Genomic DNA, 17,307 nt, shown 5'->3' with positions numbered 1-17,307 from the left:
CACCATCAAGGCCACCTTCCATCATCCAAACTTCACGCACCTAGACCACAAACATCAAAGACAAGCAAGCAGTAGTAAATAGAAATCCAACATGAAGACCCTCCTCATCTTTGTCCTCCTTGGCATGGTGATGAACATCGCCACTGCCGCTAGGCAGCTAAACCCTAGCAACAAAGAGTTACAGTCACCCCAACAATCATTTTTCCATCAACAACAACCATTTCCAACACAACAATCATATCCGCAGCAGCCATATCCACAACAACTATCCATCCACCACATCACAACCATCTCTCAGCAACAACCATTTCCCACAAGCTCCACACAACGAATTACCCCTACAACACAATAACATTTCCCAGCACACACACCACAACAACTTCCAAGCCACACCATTTCCTGGCAACACAACACATTCCCTCTCCCACACACCATTCCAGCCGCATAATTCCCCAACACCACATCCCAACAATCCAATTCCCCGCAACCGCAACAACCATTTCACCAGCCCCAACAACCATTCCCTCACCAACCCCAACAATTCCAGCCCAACAACAACCCCCCTGCAACCAACAACCATTCCCCCAACACCACACAACGCTTTCCCCAGCCCACCAACAGTTCCCTCACCACAACAACCACTCCACCAACCACAACCAATTCCCAGCAACCACAACAAGTATTTCCTCTACAACTGCAACAACCATTCCCCCAACAACTGCAACAACCATTCCCGCAGCAACCGCAAAACCATTTCCCCAGCCTGAACAACCATTCCCCCAACAATCACAACAACTACTCCCCCTACAACCATTTCCCCAGCAACCCCAACAATCACAACAATCATTTCCCCAGCCCCAACCCCGGCAATCCCAAAACCATCCATCTGCAACGCGCAACAACCATTACGCCAGCAACCCCACAACCACAAACATCATTATCCAGCCCAAACCATACCGCAGCAGAGAACATAATCAGCAACGCCAACACACCTCACCAGCAACCACCAACGTCAACAACGCTTATCTCAACAAACAACCATCTGGGAGTAGTGTAACACTTTGGTGGCCAATGAAATGAAGACCTGAAGCGATGGATGTCATCTTGTTTAGTCAATGAGCTTCAATGTTAACGATGATAAATAGTGAGTGCACCTCATGTGTAACCCCGACCTATATAGTCAAAATGGAATAAAAGACAGAAAGTTTGCACAAGCTTTGCTAGTAATTTTACATTCATGCACATTTAAATTTTCATCCCTAACTACAATCTCAGTCTTATGCATTATCTACCTATTTATGAGTGAAGTCATATGAACCTAACATAACAATGGAGTGAAACTTGTTTAAATTGAGTAATCAATAATGAGTAATGTAAATTATCTCTTCGGTAGCTAGCCATATGAATTTAGACTTTTTGTATGATTATTCTGTTGTATCATACACAATATTTTTACAACGTCGATGATGACGCCGACAATATGTTAAAGAATATGGAATATGGTGACCGATGTTTGGTCTGGTGTTATTCTCAACTGCTTTATATTGGAAGGGAGGATCATGACGACTTGTGTGCATTTGTAATTATTCAATGCCTCTTTAAGGTGGTTGCTTACATTAGAAAATACTCACTTGCACCTTACCCCATATTGATTTCTTGCAACTAGACAAGATGAAGGGATGATTGAATTTATCTTTCTAGTTCACTTGCACATGTAACTTGGGATTAAGATTATAGTATACAAGTTACCTGCAGAAATATGATCATGCAGATGGTCTGTTTGGTATAGGCCAATGGTCGAAGCATTTATTAAAGGTTGTGCTAGTCACCTTATTACATATATTATGGGTGTTGGACAAGAATTTTTAAACTCCAACCCTCTTATAATTCATAAAATGTCGCACCGTTTACAACGTGGACAATGTCCTCAGGAGCAAACTCTAACCAAAGTTAGGAGGAATATAGCCATCAGCCATTATGTGCAGATGGAGAGATAGCAAATACATGACATGTTGTCTATTGTTTTATTCTTTGATAACTCTATTTCCGTGTTATTGCTGGTCTACTTTGCACACCCTCATTGAATGTTTAGTTCACGTCTTCAGCCAAAATACCATATCATTCAATCCCGTTTGGGGAGGAGTGGTTGGTTCAGTTGTCGGTCCATGTGCAAGAGCAAAGTCATGCATCTATCCATCTGAGCATCCATGAATAGCCCCTAACATCCCAGGCCAGCTAGGTTCTATCCTATTTTTCATCCAAAAAAGCTCCAATCCAAAGCAACCTTTACATCCCTATTTTATTTATGACATAGGAGCCCACTCGTCACTGCTCAACTTTTACCTTTCCCCCCCATCTATCTCCTCACTTGGTGCCATGTGAGGGGAGTGGGGGTGTGGCATGTGCGAGTGTCATGGTATGACCTCACTCGTCTCTAATTTCCACGGAGGAGCGGAGGAAGATGTGGGCTCCACACCCAGAATGGCTGCGGGCCGACGAGCGCTATTTTTCGGCCATCTACACATTTTCTTTCTTGATAAACACAGAGAAATTTAAAAGTAAGAAAAATATATATAATGTTTATATAATCATTTCAGTAAATGAGTAAAATTTTAAGGCATTTTAAAATATGTCCATGTCCATGAAACAAAATTTCATCTACTTATTAAAATGTCTAGCAGTTTTTTAAATGTCCCTGTATACAAAAAAGAAATGTTCATGTGTGACGCGAAATGTTCACATGTATCAAAATAGAAAAATGTTTGTGTTTATGAAAAACTGGACATGTATTCTCATAAATGCACTTGTATGTAAAAATAAATGCTCATGTACATCCATAAGAGTATTTCGGAAGGATTCTAATGTGAATGGAAATGTTGATAGTTATCTTAAAGAGATGGTCATGCTTTCCATGTGTTCAAAAAGAATGTCTCATGTATCTCATCAAATACTCATTATTTACCTAGGAAAATAATAACAAGAAAACTAAACAAATATATAAAGGATGAAAACAAAATTTCAAGATGAGTAAAAGAGAATAGGAATATAGAAATAAAAATAATAAAAGAACATAAGGAAAAATAAGACAATCATTGATTGCCATGACCCGTGCGTTGCTGAAATGACCCATTTATCGCATAGAGAAGGAAAATAGTGTTATGAAACAGTTAAGGATTTTGTTTCAATAGTGCAGAAATGCCTACTAGCGACGTTTGTAAAACACAGTCATTGGCGTTGCAGGCCGGCGCCGCTAGTATGACGCCTTTGGTATGGTGTCACCAGTTGCGGTGGCCGCCAATGCTAGTAGAAAAACGTTAGTGGCATCACGCCAACGTCATTATAACTAAATGCAAGAGATACATTCCGAGTTAGTGGCGTTGCCCACCATACTTGCGTTTAGTAAATAATATACTACTGACATGACACTTTTCGACCATGCCATTAGTAAATGTTGACAGTATTAAGAAAATACTGCACCAGCAACATTTTCTCTAATTAATCTATATCTTATTACATTCTTAAGAAGTCGGTCCCAATTCTCTCAACATGCAAAGTGTCCACCTCAACGTCCCACTAAGCAATGCATTGAAGTGTTCTCTCCCGCTAAGCCATGCAAAATCTGCCACATAAGCGAGTTATGCATTCACAATTATTTTTGCATTAGTCTATGCATGTCACACTACCACATCATATATTCATGTTAGTCATCCTTCACATTTTGGTTTGAAATGACATTTTAACGGTATTTCAAAAGTTTTTATTCTATATTTTAGACACTTTCTTTTATTAATTTTCAAGCTTATACTTTCTTTTCCATTAGCTTTAGTTATTATTGTCAACTACTTACACATTTTTTAACAAAGTTACCGCAGCAATGCGCGGGGAGAGAGTCATCCTCACTACTCCATTAGATTTAGTTATTATTGTCAACTACTTTCTTTTTTGACATGCTCTGTAGATGTAAAATGTTATTGTTGTTATGCATGTTTGTTTCTTAAAAAAGGAAGGGGAAACATCAAACAGTGGTAAAATTGATGAAGTATCCCCATTTAAAAATGGTAATTATCAAATAAACTAAAATTGTCAGGCTTGTATATACCCACTGATGAAGTGTCCCCATCTAACAATGGTATACATCAAACAATAACATCGGTAATCCAACAGCAATGTTCACAGATTGTACACACCATCTACGAAAATAAATTGAAGAAAAACATACAAAAAGAAATATGAGGACTAAACAAATGTATGACATATGTTCTCACACAATGTTATTAATTGGCAACATTCTTATAACAAACACATACGGAATACATATAAAAAAAGAGGTGGGGAGAAGACCACCGAGGGGATGCCAGGGTAGACGAAGACACCGAGGTGGAGGAGGAGGACTCCGGGTAGAGGGCAGTGCCTCGTAATGGTTGGTGCTTGGTGTCTGGTCAGATCTAGGTCTTGTTCAGCATCGGGACATGAGGGAGTCAACATTTTGGGACACGCAAGGCATCGACATCCAATTCGAGGTGGGATGGGGGCTCATGGACGGTGGCCTCGCCTAGGAGCGGAGCCAAGGTGGTGTGTGGATCAGAGGTGACATCGCCAATGTGGGAACATCGCCAAGAAGGCAAGAGGTGGACTCCGCGGGTGACCGGTGCGTAGGGAGGCAAACGGTTGGGGAGGCTACCGACGGAAAGGCGACATTGGGTTGTGCCTATTCATTAGTCGGTAGTCGTGGTGATTGCAAGGATTAGGAGCGGTTCGCTAAGCAGGCATGTTTTGTTTGCAGTGAAGAAGCGAGCGATTATATGAGATAATTACGGGAATAATACTATGGACAATAATTGAGGGACATTAGGGCATGTAGAATGGTGCTATCTTAGGAGTGTCATGTAGGGTAAGTGATGAGGTGGAGGACTAAGAAAATATATGTGCCTTCTTTTAATTAAGAGATGATGTCTTATCACAACATGTCTCACCTCGTTTTTAGAATAATAGCTGGTTATTGAAGATACGGCTAAGACATAATCCATTGTACACATATTTTTATTGTTATCTCTAAATTATGTGGAAGATTTAAGATAAGACTGTCTTATCAACCAATATAAATGGCTTGTAATTGCAGGACATTAGGTGCTAGATATGCCGAGCACATCATACATCATTAGAACAATGTTGAACGATAGATTAAGGCCCCTTGATGATGAAAATTGTTTGGATTCATTCAACTCACTCTTTTGTAAGCAGGGGACCTAAACCGTTTTACATTTGTTTACAGATGTAGTACTATTTATCTCTCAATTAGAGCAGCTCAAGCTAGAAGCAATAAGGACAGGCGTGTGGCAGCCAGTAGGAGCGACGTGGATTGAACCAACCCCGGGGTTCAAGATGAAGGTCAACGTGGAGGCCGCATTGTCCACAGCTCATGTTTGGTTTAAGAAAATTTGTGTGTGGTTGTGAAGGGGTTCGTGAAGAGAAGCACATGAAGAGGAAAATGGAAGATAGAAAGAGGAGGCCATGGAGTATAACTCGTGTAGGGTGTAAAGCTAAATTGGTGATTGCAAGACAGGAGGAAACATGTCAGTGGTTTGTGAAGGATTTCATCAATGAACACAACCATCCTCTAGCCCCACGGGATCTGTCGTGTCTTTTGTGTTCACAAAGAAGAATTAGCGATGAGCAGAAAGCGGACATTGCAGACATGGAAAAATCAGTGATCAGGAAACACCATATTATGGATATTTTATGCATGCAATACAGTGGATATGACGAGGTTGGATGCACGATGAGGGACATTTACAATTTCTGCCATGCTAACAAGGAGGAATCAATCGCTTCCGGGGATGCTCAAACGGTGGTGAATCACATGGTGGCGTGGCGAGAGCGAGATTCAGATTTTTCTTCTTCAGGTACTTGGTTGATGAAGCTGGCCATCTGAAGGGATTGTTCTGGTGTGATAGTCAACCCCGACTTGACTACAAGGCTTTTGGAGACGTTATTGTTTTTGATAGCACATACAAAACCAATAAGTACAATCTGCCATTTGTGTCGTTTGTCATGTTGAATCACCACCGCGACACTGTTATTTTTGCATGTGGTATCATTTCACATGAAACAAGCCAGACATACGAGTGGATGTTACAGACCTTTTTTGATGTTATGGGATAGAATCATCCTATATCTGTGATCATGGATAGGGACCTTGCAATGCAGAGAGTAATCAGGGTGGTGTGGCCTGACTCAAACCATAGGCTCTGTATATGGCACATTCAACAGAACATTGTACGTCATCTGCATGATGACACGATAAAGGAAGAATTCAGATCTTTCATATATGATATATCTTCCATTGAAGAGCATGAGAGAAAATGGTTACAATTCTTACAACGGAATAAAGTAACAAGTGAGGAGTCCTGGCTACATCGGATGTATAAGATGAGAAAACTATGGTGTGCTCCATATCTTGAGAGGCACTGTTTCCTAGGATTGAGTAGCAATCAGCAGAGTGAGAGTTTAAACTCGGTGTTACATACGCATCTTGAGGCTAAGATGACGTTGTTTCAAATGCTAGAGCACTATGAGCGTTGCCTTGTGTCGCGACGCTTGAACGAGGCTCTCCAAGACATCGAGGCCTTGCAGTCCATTCCGTTCACAGAGGAAAAATGCTTCAAGTCTTGAGAAATACGCCGCAAAAGTTTTCACTCCTGCTGTGTTTAAGTTGGTCTTATGGAGCATAAATGTTGTAAGAAAATGTGAGATCAGAGAGGTACTTGATGCAGCAGAAGTTACCACATACGTTGTGTCTAAGAGGGAAAGAATGGATAAAAAGATCGAAGTGCGCACGGAGTCGAAGGAAGGTCTGCTTCGCAGGATCAGTTGTTCTTGCCGCAAATTGGAATGCGTAGGAACACCATGTTCCCACATATTTTACATATTGAGAATTTTACAAGAAGAAACACTGTCCAGGTGTCGTGTTTCCACTAGGTGGACAATGAGTGCAAAATGTGCATTCGCACCAACCAGAAAGACCGAAATGTATGAATACTCTGCAACCCTGCAAAGGTACCGTAAGTTAAGGAATTTTAGTCATGCATCATCTACTTTTTAAAATGCGTAGCAACTTTTTGAAATGTTCATGTGTGATGAAAAATGTTCACATGTATCAAAATAAAATAAATGTTTGCCTTTATGAAAAAGTGGGCATGTATATTTTCATAAATGCTCTTGTATTTAAAAATAAATGCTCATGTAGATCCATAAGAGTATTTCGGAAGGATTCTCACATGTGAAGGAAATGTTCATATATCTTAAAGAGATGCTCATGCTTCGGCACGTGTTAAAAATTAAGTGCTCATGTATCTCATACAAATACTCATTATTTACCTAGGAAAATAATAACATGAAAACTAAACAGAAAATATAAAGGATGAAAAAAAGTGAAGATGAGTATAAGAGAATAGGAATCTAGAAATAAAAATAATAAAATAATAAGGAAAAAATAACACAGTCATAGTTATCGTGCACCCCCCCCCCCCAGTTGCTGAAATGACCCATATATCACATAGAGAAGGAAAATGGATTAGGAGCGGTTCACTGAGCATACATGTTTTGTGTGCAGTGGAGAAACGAGCGATTATATGAACAGTAATTGCGGGATATTAGGGCCTGTAGAATAATGGTGCTATCTTAGGAGTGTCACAAGTTAAGTGGTGATGTGAAGGAAAGAGAAACAAGGAAAACAGATTTGCCTTCTCTTAATTAAGAGATGATCCTTGCACAATATGTCTCAGCACGTTTTTAGGAGAATAGCTAGTTTTTGGAGATAAGTCTAAGAGATAATTCATTGTACATTTTTTGTTGTTATCTCTAAATTACGTAGAAGATTTAAGATAAAACTGTCTTATCAACCAATGTAAATGGCTTGTAATTGCGGGACATTATGTGCTAAACGTGTTGAGCACATCATACATCATTCGAACAATGTTGAACGATAGATTAAGTCCTCTTGATGATGAAAATTGTTTGGATTCATTCAACTCTCTCTTCTGTAAGCAGTGGACCTAAACTGTTTTACATTTGTTTACGGATGTAATACTATTTATCTCTCAACTAGAGCAGCTCAAGCTGGAAGCAATAAGGACAGGCGTGTGGCAGCCGGTAGGAGCGACGTGGATTGAACCAACCCCGGGTTTCAAGATGAAGGTCAACGTGGACGCCGCATTGTCCAACAACTCATGTTTGGTGAGCAGTCGCCCCAATGGCATCCAGGGTGCAACGATGCATGGGCACATCGATCATCCAGGAAATTAAAGCGAGGGCAGGAGATGCAAATCATACTGAGTATATATGTATATTCCACGTGATGGCGTTTGTATGAATCATAGTGTACTGTATGTAGCCTAAATACACGCATGCATATACGCACGCCTTCCCTTCGCTTGATCACCACATTTGCACATACATACACACAAATACATAAATACTTCACATGTAGAAAGCAACCACAACACATACCGACGTCGTCCCGCCGACATTTCAGAGCTAAGTAGCGTCAGTCATGGAGGGAGCCGGCCCGCATGCAGAAAGGAAAGTGACAAGTGCAACCATCGGTGTTGCAGAAACCATTGAAGCATGTTTCACTACAATAGCTGGCTCCTAGAAGTGTTTCCAGGATGAAGTGTTCCATTGCTATCGCTGGCGTCATCTCCTCCAGAGCCCGCGGCGAGCGGGCCATGGCCATCGGAGCTGCCACGAGCAGCTGCAGAACCACCAACACCGACATCACACCCAGTGCCGCCTTCTTGTTGGCACTCGCCATCTCCCGTGGCCCTCTCTCTTTGTAAGTGTGTGTGTTTGGTTGGTATTAGTTTGCACCCTCTACCTACACCTTTGATCCCAGCCCTATTTATAGGTTCTTCACCTGTTCCCTGCTGTTGATGTGTCTTTCTCGCATCTTTATTTTTGCTATTTGTACTAGCGGACAACATCATCATTAATTGCAAGGTATTACAGATACATCCATCATACTCTATATGTGGTTTTTTTGTGGCAAGTACACGTGGTTGTCAATTTGTTTTTTTGTGGCAAATATAGTATAAATTATGCAAAAAATAATAATTCATATTAGCACTAGTGTTTGAGTACATTAAATTGACCACACGATTAACCTGCAAAATAATATGAAATTGACTACTATTGAAGACACCCCAGCTTCAAAGTTCCCATTTCTAACATCTACCAAGGTGCTTCCAGTCCATTCCCTAGGAGATGAACATGTCAATCACAAATTAAGTTTCCAGTTAGCTCTCTCAGAATTAATAGATCTGAATCGTTCTCAGGGTTATTACATGTCCAACAGTTGAATGGAGCAACACCCGAGCTTGGTACCTGACAAATAGTTACCACATGGCAACCAATGATATGTGATACAATGACGACGATAGGCCAACTATATATCTAGCCAGATCTACTACTCGACAAAAGCTAACCGATGAGAACTAATTTTGTTTACTCATAGTATATGGCACCTAGAGATGGGTGATTTGAAAGGAAACATGCATTGTTTAACTTCACCCACCGTCGAAGGACATGCAAGCACGTTGATCAAATGTGGAATAGTGGGATTCTTCAAAAGAATGAAATAATCAACACTGAATTATGCAATGTATATCAACAGCTACAATGCCAAATAAATATCACATTTGATACTGTGGGTGTCCATATTTACCCCTATATATAAACTCGGTCAAACATTGTAAAGTTCAACTTGTGACAATCTTTATATGCACTATTCTATTTCGGAACGGAGTGAGTATGAGACAGTTCGAAAAATATAACAATATAACCCTTCAAAGTGACCACGACAGTTTACTTTTTAGCAAAAAACAGCAAAAATATGCAAAAAAAGAATAACAATACAAATTAATTCATATTGTTAAACACATGGTTGAGAAGATCATTCGGTTGGAGAGATATTGGATAGCTAGGCGCATAGGATATATTTGTAACCACTAGCTAGCTTATCTCTTGTATTTCTTTGTTCCCAAGTTGTATCTCCAACAACTCTTGTATGCGTATCAGGTTCGCACCCTGCCTATTTAACACGCAGCACGTCGCCCTAGATCGGGTAAGACGTTTCTGCCTGTCTCCGATTTCCTGATGCTGTGCCGATCCCGAGGAGATTATGCCACCTGTTTCTGGACACATGAAATAAGGCCCAATATTTGCACCGTTTTCTGCATCGTTTTCACCATTCGTGCCTGTTTCAGTGCCTGTTTCATCAACACAAGTCTCATGCAGAATATCAGCGGGATTAGTCAACATGTGATCATAATATTGTTCCGATCCCCCTCGGGATCTGTCGCAGCAGAAGCGGGCGCACCCGCAGGCGCACGTGCCGCAGCGTCCGCCTCTACGGGCGACACGAGGCCGCCTCTCGCTGGTCGTGCCACGGACCTAGCGACGTGCCAACCACCTCCTGCCAACCGGCGATGCGGGGATGGCTCAGGCGACGCGCGATACCACAGCCAACCGGTATGCTACAAGCGACGGACTCTGGGTCGCTCCCCCAGTGCGGGCCCTGGCGCGGCAACCGGTGCTGATCCGCCATCATTAGAGGATGATAGTCCGGTCCAGAGGGTCCAGAGGCCGGGATTCTCCGAGGCCTCCTCAGATGCAACAGTGCCGTCACAAGCCGCAGAAGATCCGCTCGAGATAACTCGCGCTGTTGTACCTGCGGGATCCTCCTCCGGATCAGTTTCGGCTGAAACTCCTGTGCAGGCAGCTGGATCTTCTGTGGCATGAATGCTGCGTCACACGGCATCTCTTCTCTTTAAAAGGGGCAACACAACCTGTGAATTACAGACATATAGTCAAATATGGTATGATTTGTTCTACAGGTGAACCAGGTGAACCAAGTACAGTTGAAGAAGCACTTGGCGAAGAAAAATGGAAGAAAGCTATGAATGAAGAGTACATGGCACTGAAGAAAAATAAAACATGGCATTTGGTTCCCCCACAGCAAGGTAAAAAATTGATTGACTACAAGTGGGTATTCAGGATTAAAAGAAAATCTGATGGAACCATTGATCGTTATAAAACTAGGCTTGTTGCCAAAAGTTTTAAACATCGTATGGCATAGACTATGAGACACATTTAGTCCCGTTGTAAAAGCTGCTACCATCCGCCTTGTCATATCTATTGTTGTTTCCAGGGGCTGGAGTCTCAGACAGCTAGGTGTGCATAAAGCATTCCTCCATGGTGTTCTGGAAGAGGAAGTGTACATGAAGCAACCTCCTAGGTTTGTAAGTAAAAGTGCTCCCTCTCATGTGTGCAAACTTGATAAAGCACTGTATGGGTTAAAGCAAGCTCCAAGGGCATGGTATTCTCATCTCTGTCATAAGATGCAGGCACTTGGCTTTGTCCCTTCCAAGTTTGACACCTCATTGTTTATTTACAACAAGTCCAACACATGTATATTTGTCCTCATATATGTTGATGAAATTATTGTGACAAGCTCATCTAATGAAGCAAACATAGGGCTCTTAAAAGGACTTGGGTGCAGATTTTGCCTTGAAGGATCTTAGAGACTTGCACTTCTTTCTTGGGATTGAGGTAAAGAGAAACAAGGATGGACTTCACCTCTCTCAAGAAAAGTATGCAACTGATATGGTAAAAAGGGTTGGTTTGCAAGATTGTAAACCTTCACCTACTTCACTATCCAGTTCAGAAAAATTATCTCTCACAGAAGGGACACTCTTGAACCAAGAGGACAGCACAAGATACACAAATTTAGTGGGAGCATTACAGTATATTACTCTTACTAGACCTGACATTTCCTTTGAAGTTAACAAAGTTTGTCAGTTTCTTCATGCACCCACCACTGTTCACTTGACTGCTGCAAAACAGATAGTTAGATATGTTAAAAACACCTTGAGCATTGGTCTAAATTTCAGCAAGTCACCCTCTACTCTGGTCAGTGCCTTTTCCAATTCGAATTGGGCAGGATGCTTGGATGACAGGCAATCAACTGGTGGGTTTGCTATATTCTTTGGACCTAACTTGATATCATGGTGTGCACAAAAACATGCCACTGTCTCCATGTCAAGTACAGATGCAGAATACAAAGCATTGGCAAATGCTACAGCAGAGATAATGGGTTCAGTCTATGTTGCAGGAACTTGGCGTGAAAACCACACAAGCTCCATGTTTGTGGTGTGACAACCTTGGTGCCACTTATCTCTCTGTATCTCTCTGCAAATCTAGTTTTTCATGCTAGGAGAAAGCATATAGAAATTGACTTCCATTTTGTCAGAGAAAGAGTTGCTCAGAAGAAACTTGACTTTCATTTTGTGCACTCCAGAGATCAAGTTGTAGATGGATTCACAAAGGCATTGCATGTATGAAGCTTTGGAGACTTCAAACATAATCTCAACTTGACCAAGCTGTGACTAAGGGAGGGTGTTAAACACATGGTTATTTGTCACGTACAGGAGGCTGAGAAGATCATTCGGTTGGAGAGATATTGGATAACTAGGCACAAAAGAAATATTTTATTGTAACCACTAGCTAGCTTATCTCTTGTATTTCTTTCTTCCCAAGTTGTATCTCCAACAAACTCTTGTACGCATATCAGGTTCGCACCCTGCCTATTAAACATGCAGCACGTTGCCCTAGATCGGATAAGATGTTTCTGCCTGTCTCCGATTTCCTGATGCTGCGCCGATCCCGAGGAGACTATGTCTCCTATTTCTGGACACATGAAATAAGGCCCTATATTTGCAACGTTTTCTGCATTGTTTTCACCATTTGTGCCTGTTTCATCAACAGAAGTCTGATGCAGAATATCAGCGGGATTAGTCAACAAGTGATCATCAATATTGTTACGATCTCCCTCGGGATCTGTCGCAGCAGACGCGGGTACAGCCACAGGCGCACGCGCTGCAGCGTCCGCCTCTACAGGCGACACGAGGCCGCCTCTCGCTGGTCGTGCCACGGACCCAGCAACGTGCCAATCACCTCTCGCCAACCGGCGATGCGGGGATGGCTCAGGCGACGTGCGATCCTGCCTCTTCCACAGTCCTCATGCGAGTGGGAATGGGAGCCACACAAAATATTGTTTCTTAATTGAAGAGAATTCGGTGTTTAGTACTCCCTTTGTTTTAAATAGTTGTACTAAATCAGCGATGCTTAATTTGGAATAGATAGAGTAATTCTTTTGCCTTGCGTACTGCCTCTTCCACAGTCCAAAAGCTATCTTGGCTAATGCATTGTCTTATTGCAAACTCTGATGATGATTAGAAGGAAGACGATGATTACTTAGCAACTGAGTCCTAACGTGGTTCGCATTCATGTGCACGTATCCCCTTGCATTTATTTTACCTCCACTTGTTGGAGCGGACAGCTTCTACTTGGTGGAGCTTCTTCTTCTTTAGATCACAAGGACTCACTCACGCCATTGTACCTACGCACATATATGTGTCTTAGGGTTTTTATGTAAATTGTATGTTCTATAGATGCAAATTAAATGCTGGTTAAAAATTGAATAGTTATTGAAATTGCAAAGGCTATACTTGTTTTGATTGTACAACTTCAACATATGGGAGGTAATCTCATCATCTCTAGAAATTTCATTTGGTTCATCAACAAAACACACTCTTACTAAACCATGCGTTGGATGATCTACCACACATGCTGGTATGGGGTTTGGCACTGATAATTCCCAAGTGCAGGGAATCATCGTAGCAATTCCCAAAGGTGGAATTGATAAGTATGGAGTGTCGAACCCACAAGGAGCTAAAGGTAAGATCAATATTCTCTCAAGTCCTATCTGCCACTGATACGACTCTACATACACTGAACGTTTGCTTCCAACAAGAAACGAGAAATAAAACTACGTTGTGGGTATGAAAAGGATAACTTTGCATGGTATCGGAGAGATAAAATATAAAAGTAGGCGATGTTATCATAAAGTCAGAATATATTACAAAATATTATAAATAGCGAGTGTGGAATAATGGTGGATCGGTGTGCGGAATTGTCTTAGGCAATTGTTAACAAGACCGATAGTCATCATCGCAATTTCATATGAGGGAGAGGCATAAGCTAACATACTTTATCTTCTTATATCATATGAACTTATGATTGGAACTATAGCAAGCATCCGCAACACTAATCAAGGTAAACGCAACCATAGCATTAAAGCATCAAGTCCCCTTTATCCCATACGCAACAACCCCCTTACTCGGGTTTACGCTTCTATCACTAAGCAACCCACTATAAGCGAATCATGAACGTATTACAAAACCCTATAGCGGGAATCCCTCATGCTTGTGCGACACGGAGGGCACAATAGGACAACACCAAAACAAAACATACAACTTGTACCAATCTAGATCATCATCACCCCAAAGAAAAAGGATATCTACTCAAAACATCATAGGATGGCCACACATCATTGGATCATAATATGTGGCATAAAGCACCATGCTCAAGTAGGGATTACAGCGGGGTGAGGGAGAGTGGACCGCGTAAAAGAGATGAGGATGGTGATGATGGATGGCGATGTTGATGAAGACGACACCGTGGCGATAATTCCCCTCCCGATGGCACTCCGGTGCCACCGAGAGAGAGGAGGAGAGGTTCTCCCCCTTGTGCTTCCTCCTCCATGGCCTCCCCCTAGACGGGGAGAGGTTCTCCCTCTGGTCCTTGGCCTTCATGGTGATGATGGCCCCTTCTGGGATCCTCCTCCATAGCCTCCGGTGATGATGGCCCCCTCCGGCAGGGTGCCAGAGAGGGCCTAGATTGGTTTCTCGTGGCGACAGAGGCTTGCGGCGGCGGAACTTCCAATCTAGGTTTCTTTCTGGAAGTTTGGGTATAAATAAGAGGTGTTGGAGTCGGGAACAAGTCAGGGGGGTCCCTGAGGCGGCCACGAGATAGGGGGGCACGCCCAGGGGATAGGGCGCACCCCCACCCTCGTGGTGGCCTCGGGACTCGCCTGGTCCATCTCTGGTACTCCATGGGTTTCTTCTAGTCCAAAAACAATCTTCGTGAATTTTTAGGTCAATTGGACTCCGTTTGATTTTCCTTTTCCGTGATACTCAAAAACAAGAAAAAAACAGAAACTAGCACTAGGCTCTAGGTTAATAGGTCAGTCCCAAAAATCATATAAAAGGACATATAAAGGCCCATTAAACATCTAAGATGATAATATAATATCATGAATACTTCATAAATTATAGATACGTTGGAGACGTATCAGGCACCACTCTAAGACGACAAACTTAACGGAATTCAAGAACAACTCACAAGGCACCTGAGAGGGCAGTGGGAAAGGATCGACTCGGGCAATGTGTCATGCCTCCACAAGACCAAGAGCCTGGTCGATTGAGGTAACACACCAAGACTGGGATACACTGCCAGACAAGCAACACCAACAGAGTTAGACCCATGATGCCCACCAAATCCGAGCATCGTCCAGGCCCCTGGAGCCCTAACATGGTAGGAAGCCACCTGGTCAACAAGGCAAGTCATGGGAATCTTTGGAGTGCATTGGAAATAGGCACCCACATTGACCGTGGAGTAACATCGAGGAAAACCCTAGCGCCTCAGCACCACATGTCGCAGCTGACCCTTTGCCAACTCTCTACCCCCCATGCCATTGCCAGCGGCGGCAGGGTCGTCCAACCACCTCCTTCTTCCCCTCCTGTCTTCCTCGGCTCCAAGCTAGGCGAAGTGATTCAAGCCATGCTGATGTGTTGGCGGTAGATCTGGAGGAACAATGGGGTGGGTGTACCCGAAAGCATCATCTATGCTTTGGAGGTTGTATGTGTGTCTTGTGTGGTTACGAAAATGAAACTGTTATGGTGGTGGTTATGCACTCGTGCAAGGCGTCTTGGACGTCGTGGATACCTTAAGTGCTCTCTCGAAAGTAGGCCATGCAACAAGAGTATCACACGCATGCTGCATGTGGACACAAAGTTACGTGCAACCAATTGACTGGGACACGTGGGGTTCGTTGGTGTTTGGTTCAAGCGGAGACATACCAAGTACCCCTCTTATCATAGATCAATGCTGCTAGCGCTTCCTTGGGTACGCGGTATGCCATCATGCGTGTTTTTCTGGTTACTTTGGAGAGACATCTCAACGTAGTTATAGATATAAACAATGCATGAAATCTATTTAAGACAACCGCCAAGTATCCAACTTCAATATATAAGGATCATTAGTAATGCTCAAGTTATGGAAAGACAAACCTCTAGTAGCCATTCACTTTTTGTTCAATCATCCAATATTATCAAGCGCATCGTGTCTTCTTTAAACGAGCACTGGCCATCATTAATTGCTATAACTTTAAATAAGCCTTAGCCATCGCCAAGCACATCGTCTCTAGCTGCATAGAAAATGAAATCATCAAAATAGTGCTATCATGGATCATGAGTTTGCTTTATGTTACCATTTCACTCCATTTGACAGCCTCTTATTTATTCAAAATAGCAAAATTAAAACATTGACGCAACAACATATTCCACATAGTATGATACTCCTTTCATTCACCAATATCAGATGTTCTACTTCTACCTTTTGTTTGTTTTGGGTGTATAGATGTATTTAGTGTGTTTGTTCACTCATTTAAGTCGGTGTGTAGTTTATATTGAAATATCCAAAACATCTTATATATGTGAACGTTGGGAATAGTACACAGAAAACATAGTTTTAAGATGACCGTAATAGAGATATTTGAGAAAGAAGAGGAATACACGGTAAACTGGCATGATGCAGGAAACCTCCTGTTGTGTTCGGCCATGGATCTTGGAGGAGGAATTGCCGGGCGAGGTTAACGCGGTGGCGACGGCAGCCTCAATGCGGCTTGCGTCGGGTGGCTAGATCTTTGATCTTGGATTGCATCAGTGATGGCGGTTCCTACTTTGGGTCGTTTGGCAGTGATGACTTCCCATTCATGTGGAGAAAAGTTTTGCATGCTCTGGCTATGGATCAGGAGCGGCAGCGATGGCTCCCCATTGGTCGCTCAAGAGGATGGGTATAGTTGGCTTCCCATGGACTAATTTGCAATTTCTTAAATTTCCAAGGGACTAATTTACAATTTCTTAAATTTCCAGGGTGTTGGGGATCGTAGCAGAAATTTAAAATTTTCTACGCATCACCAAGATCAATCTATGGAGTAATCTAGCAACGAAGGGAAGGGGACTGTATCTACTTACCCTTGTAGATCACTAAGCGGAAGCGTTGCAAGAACGTGGTTGGTGGAGTCGTACATGCAGCGATTCAGATCGCGGTCGATTCCGATCTAAGCGC

General features: G+C 42.4%; 1 protein-coding gene across 1 annotated transcript; it reads left to right on the top strand.

Annotated features, from left to right (window-relative positions):
• LOC125546753 (gamma-gliadin-like) lies at positions 1–8,304 on the top strand. The gene is made up of 4 exons (XM_048710898.1): positions 1–297; positions 490–540; positions 595–679; positions 8,113–8,304. The coding sequence occupies exons 1-4, from the start codon at positions 92–94 to the stop codon at positions 8,302–8,304; spliced, it is 534 nt and encodes a 177-aa protein (XP_048566855.1). The 5' UTR covers positions 1–91.
• The last annotated feature ends 9,003 nt before the right edge of the window (positions 8,305–17,307 follow it).

This window comes from Triticum urartu, chromosome 3 (genome assembly GCF_003073215.2).
Source record: "Triticum urartu cultivar G1812 chromosome 3, Tu2.1, whole genome shotgun sequence".
NCBI classification, from domain to species: domain Eukaryota; kingdom Viridiplantae; phylum Streptophyta; class Magnoliopsida; order Poales; family Poaceae; genus Triticum; species Triticum urartu.
The sequence above is the reverse complement of the archived record's forward strand: the minus strand, read 5'-3'. Positions and strand labels throughout refer to the sequence as shown.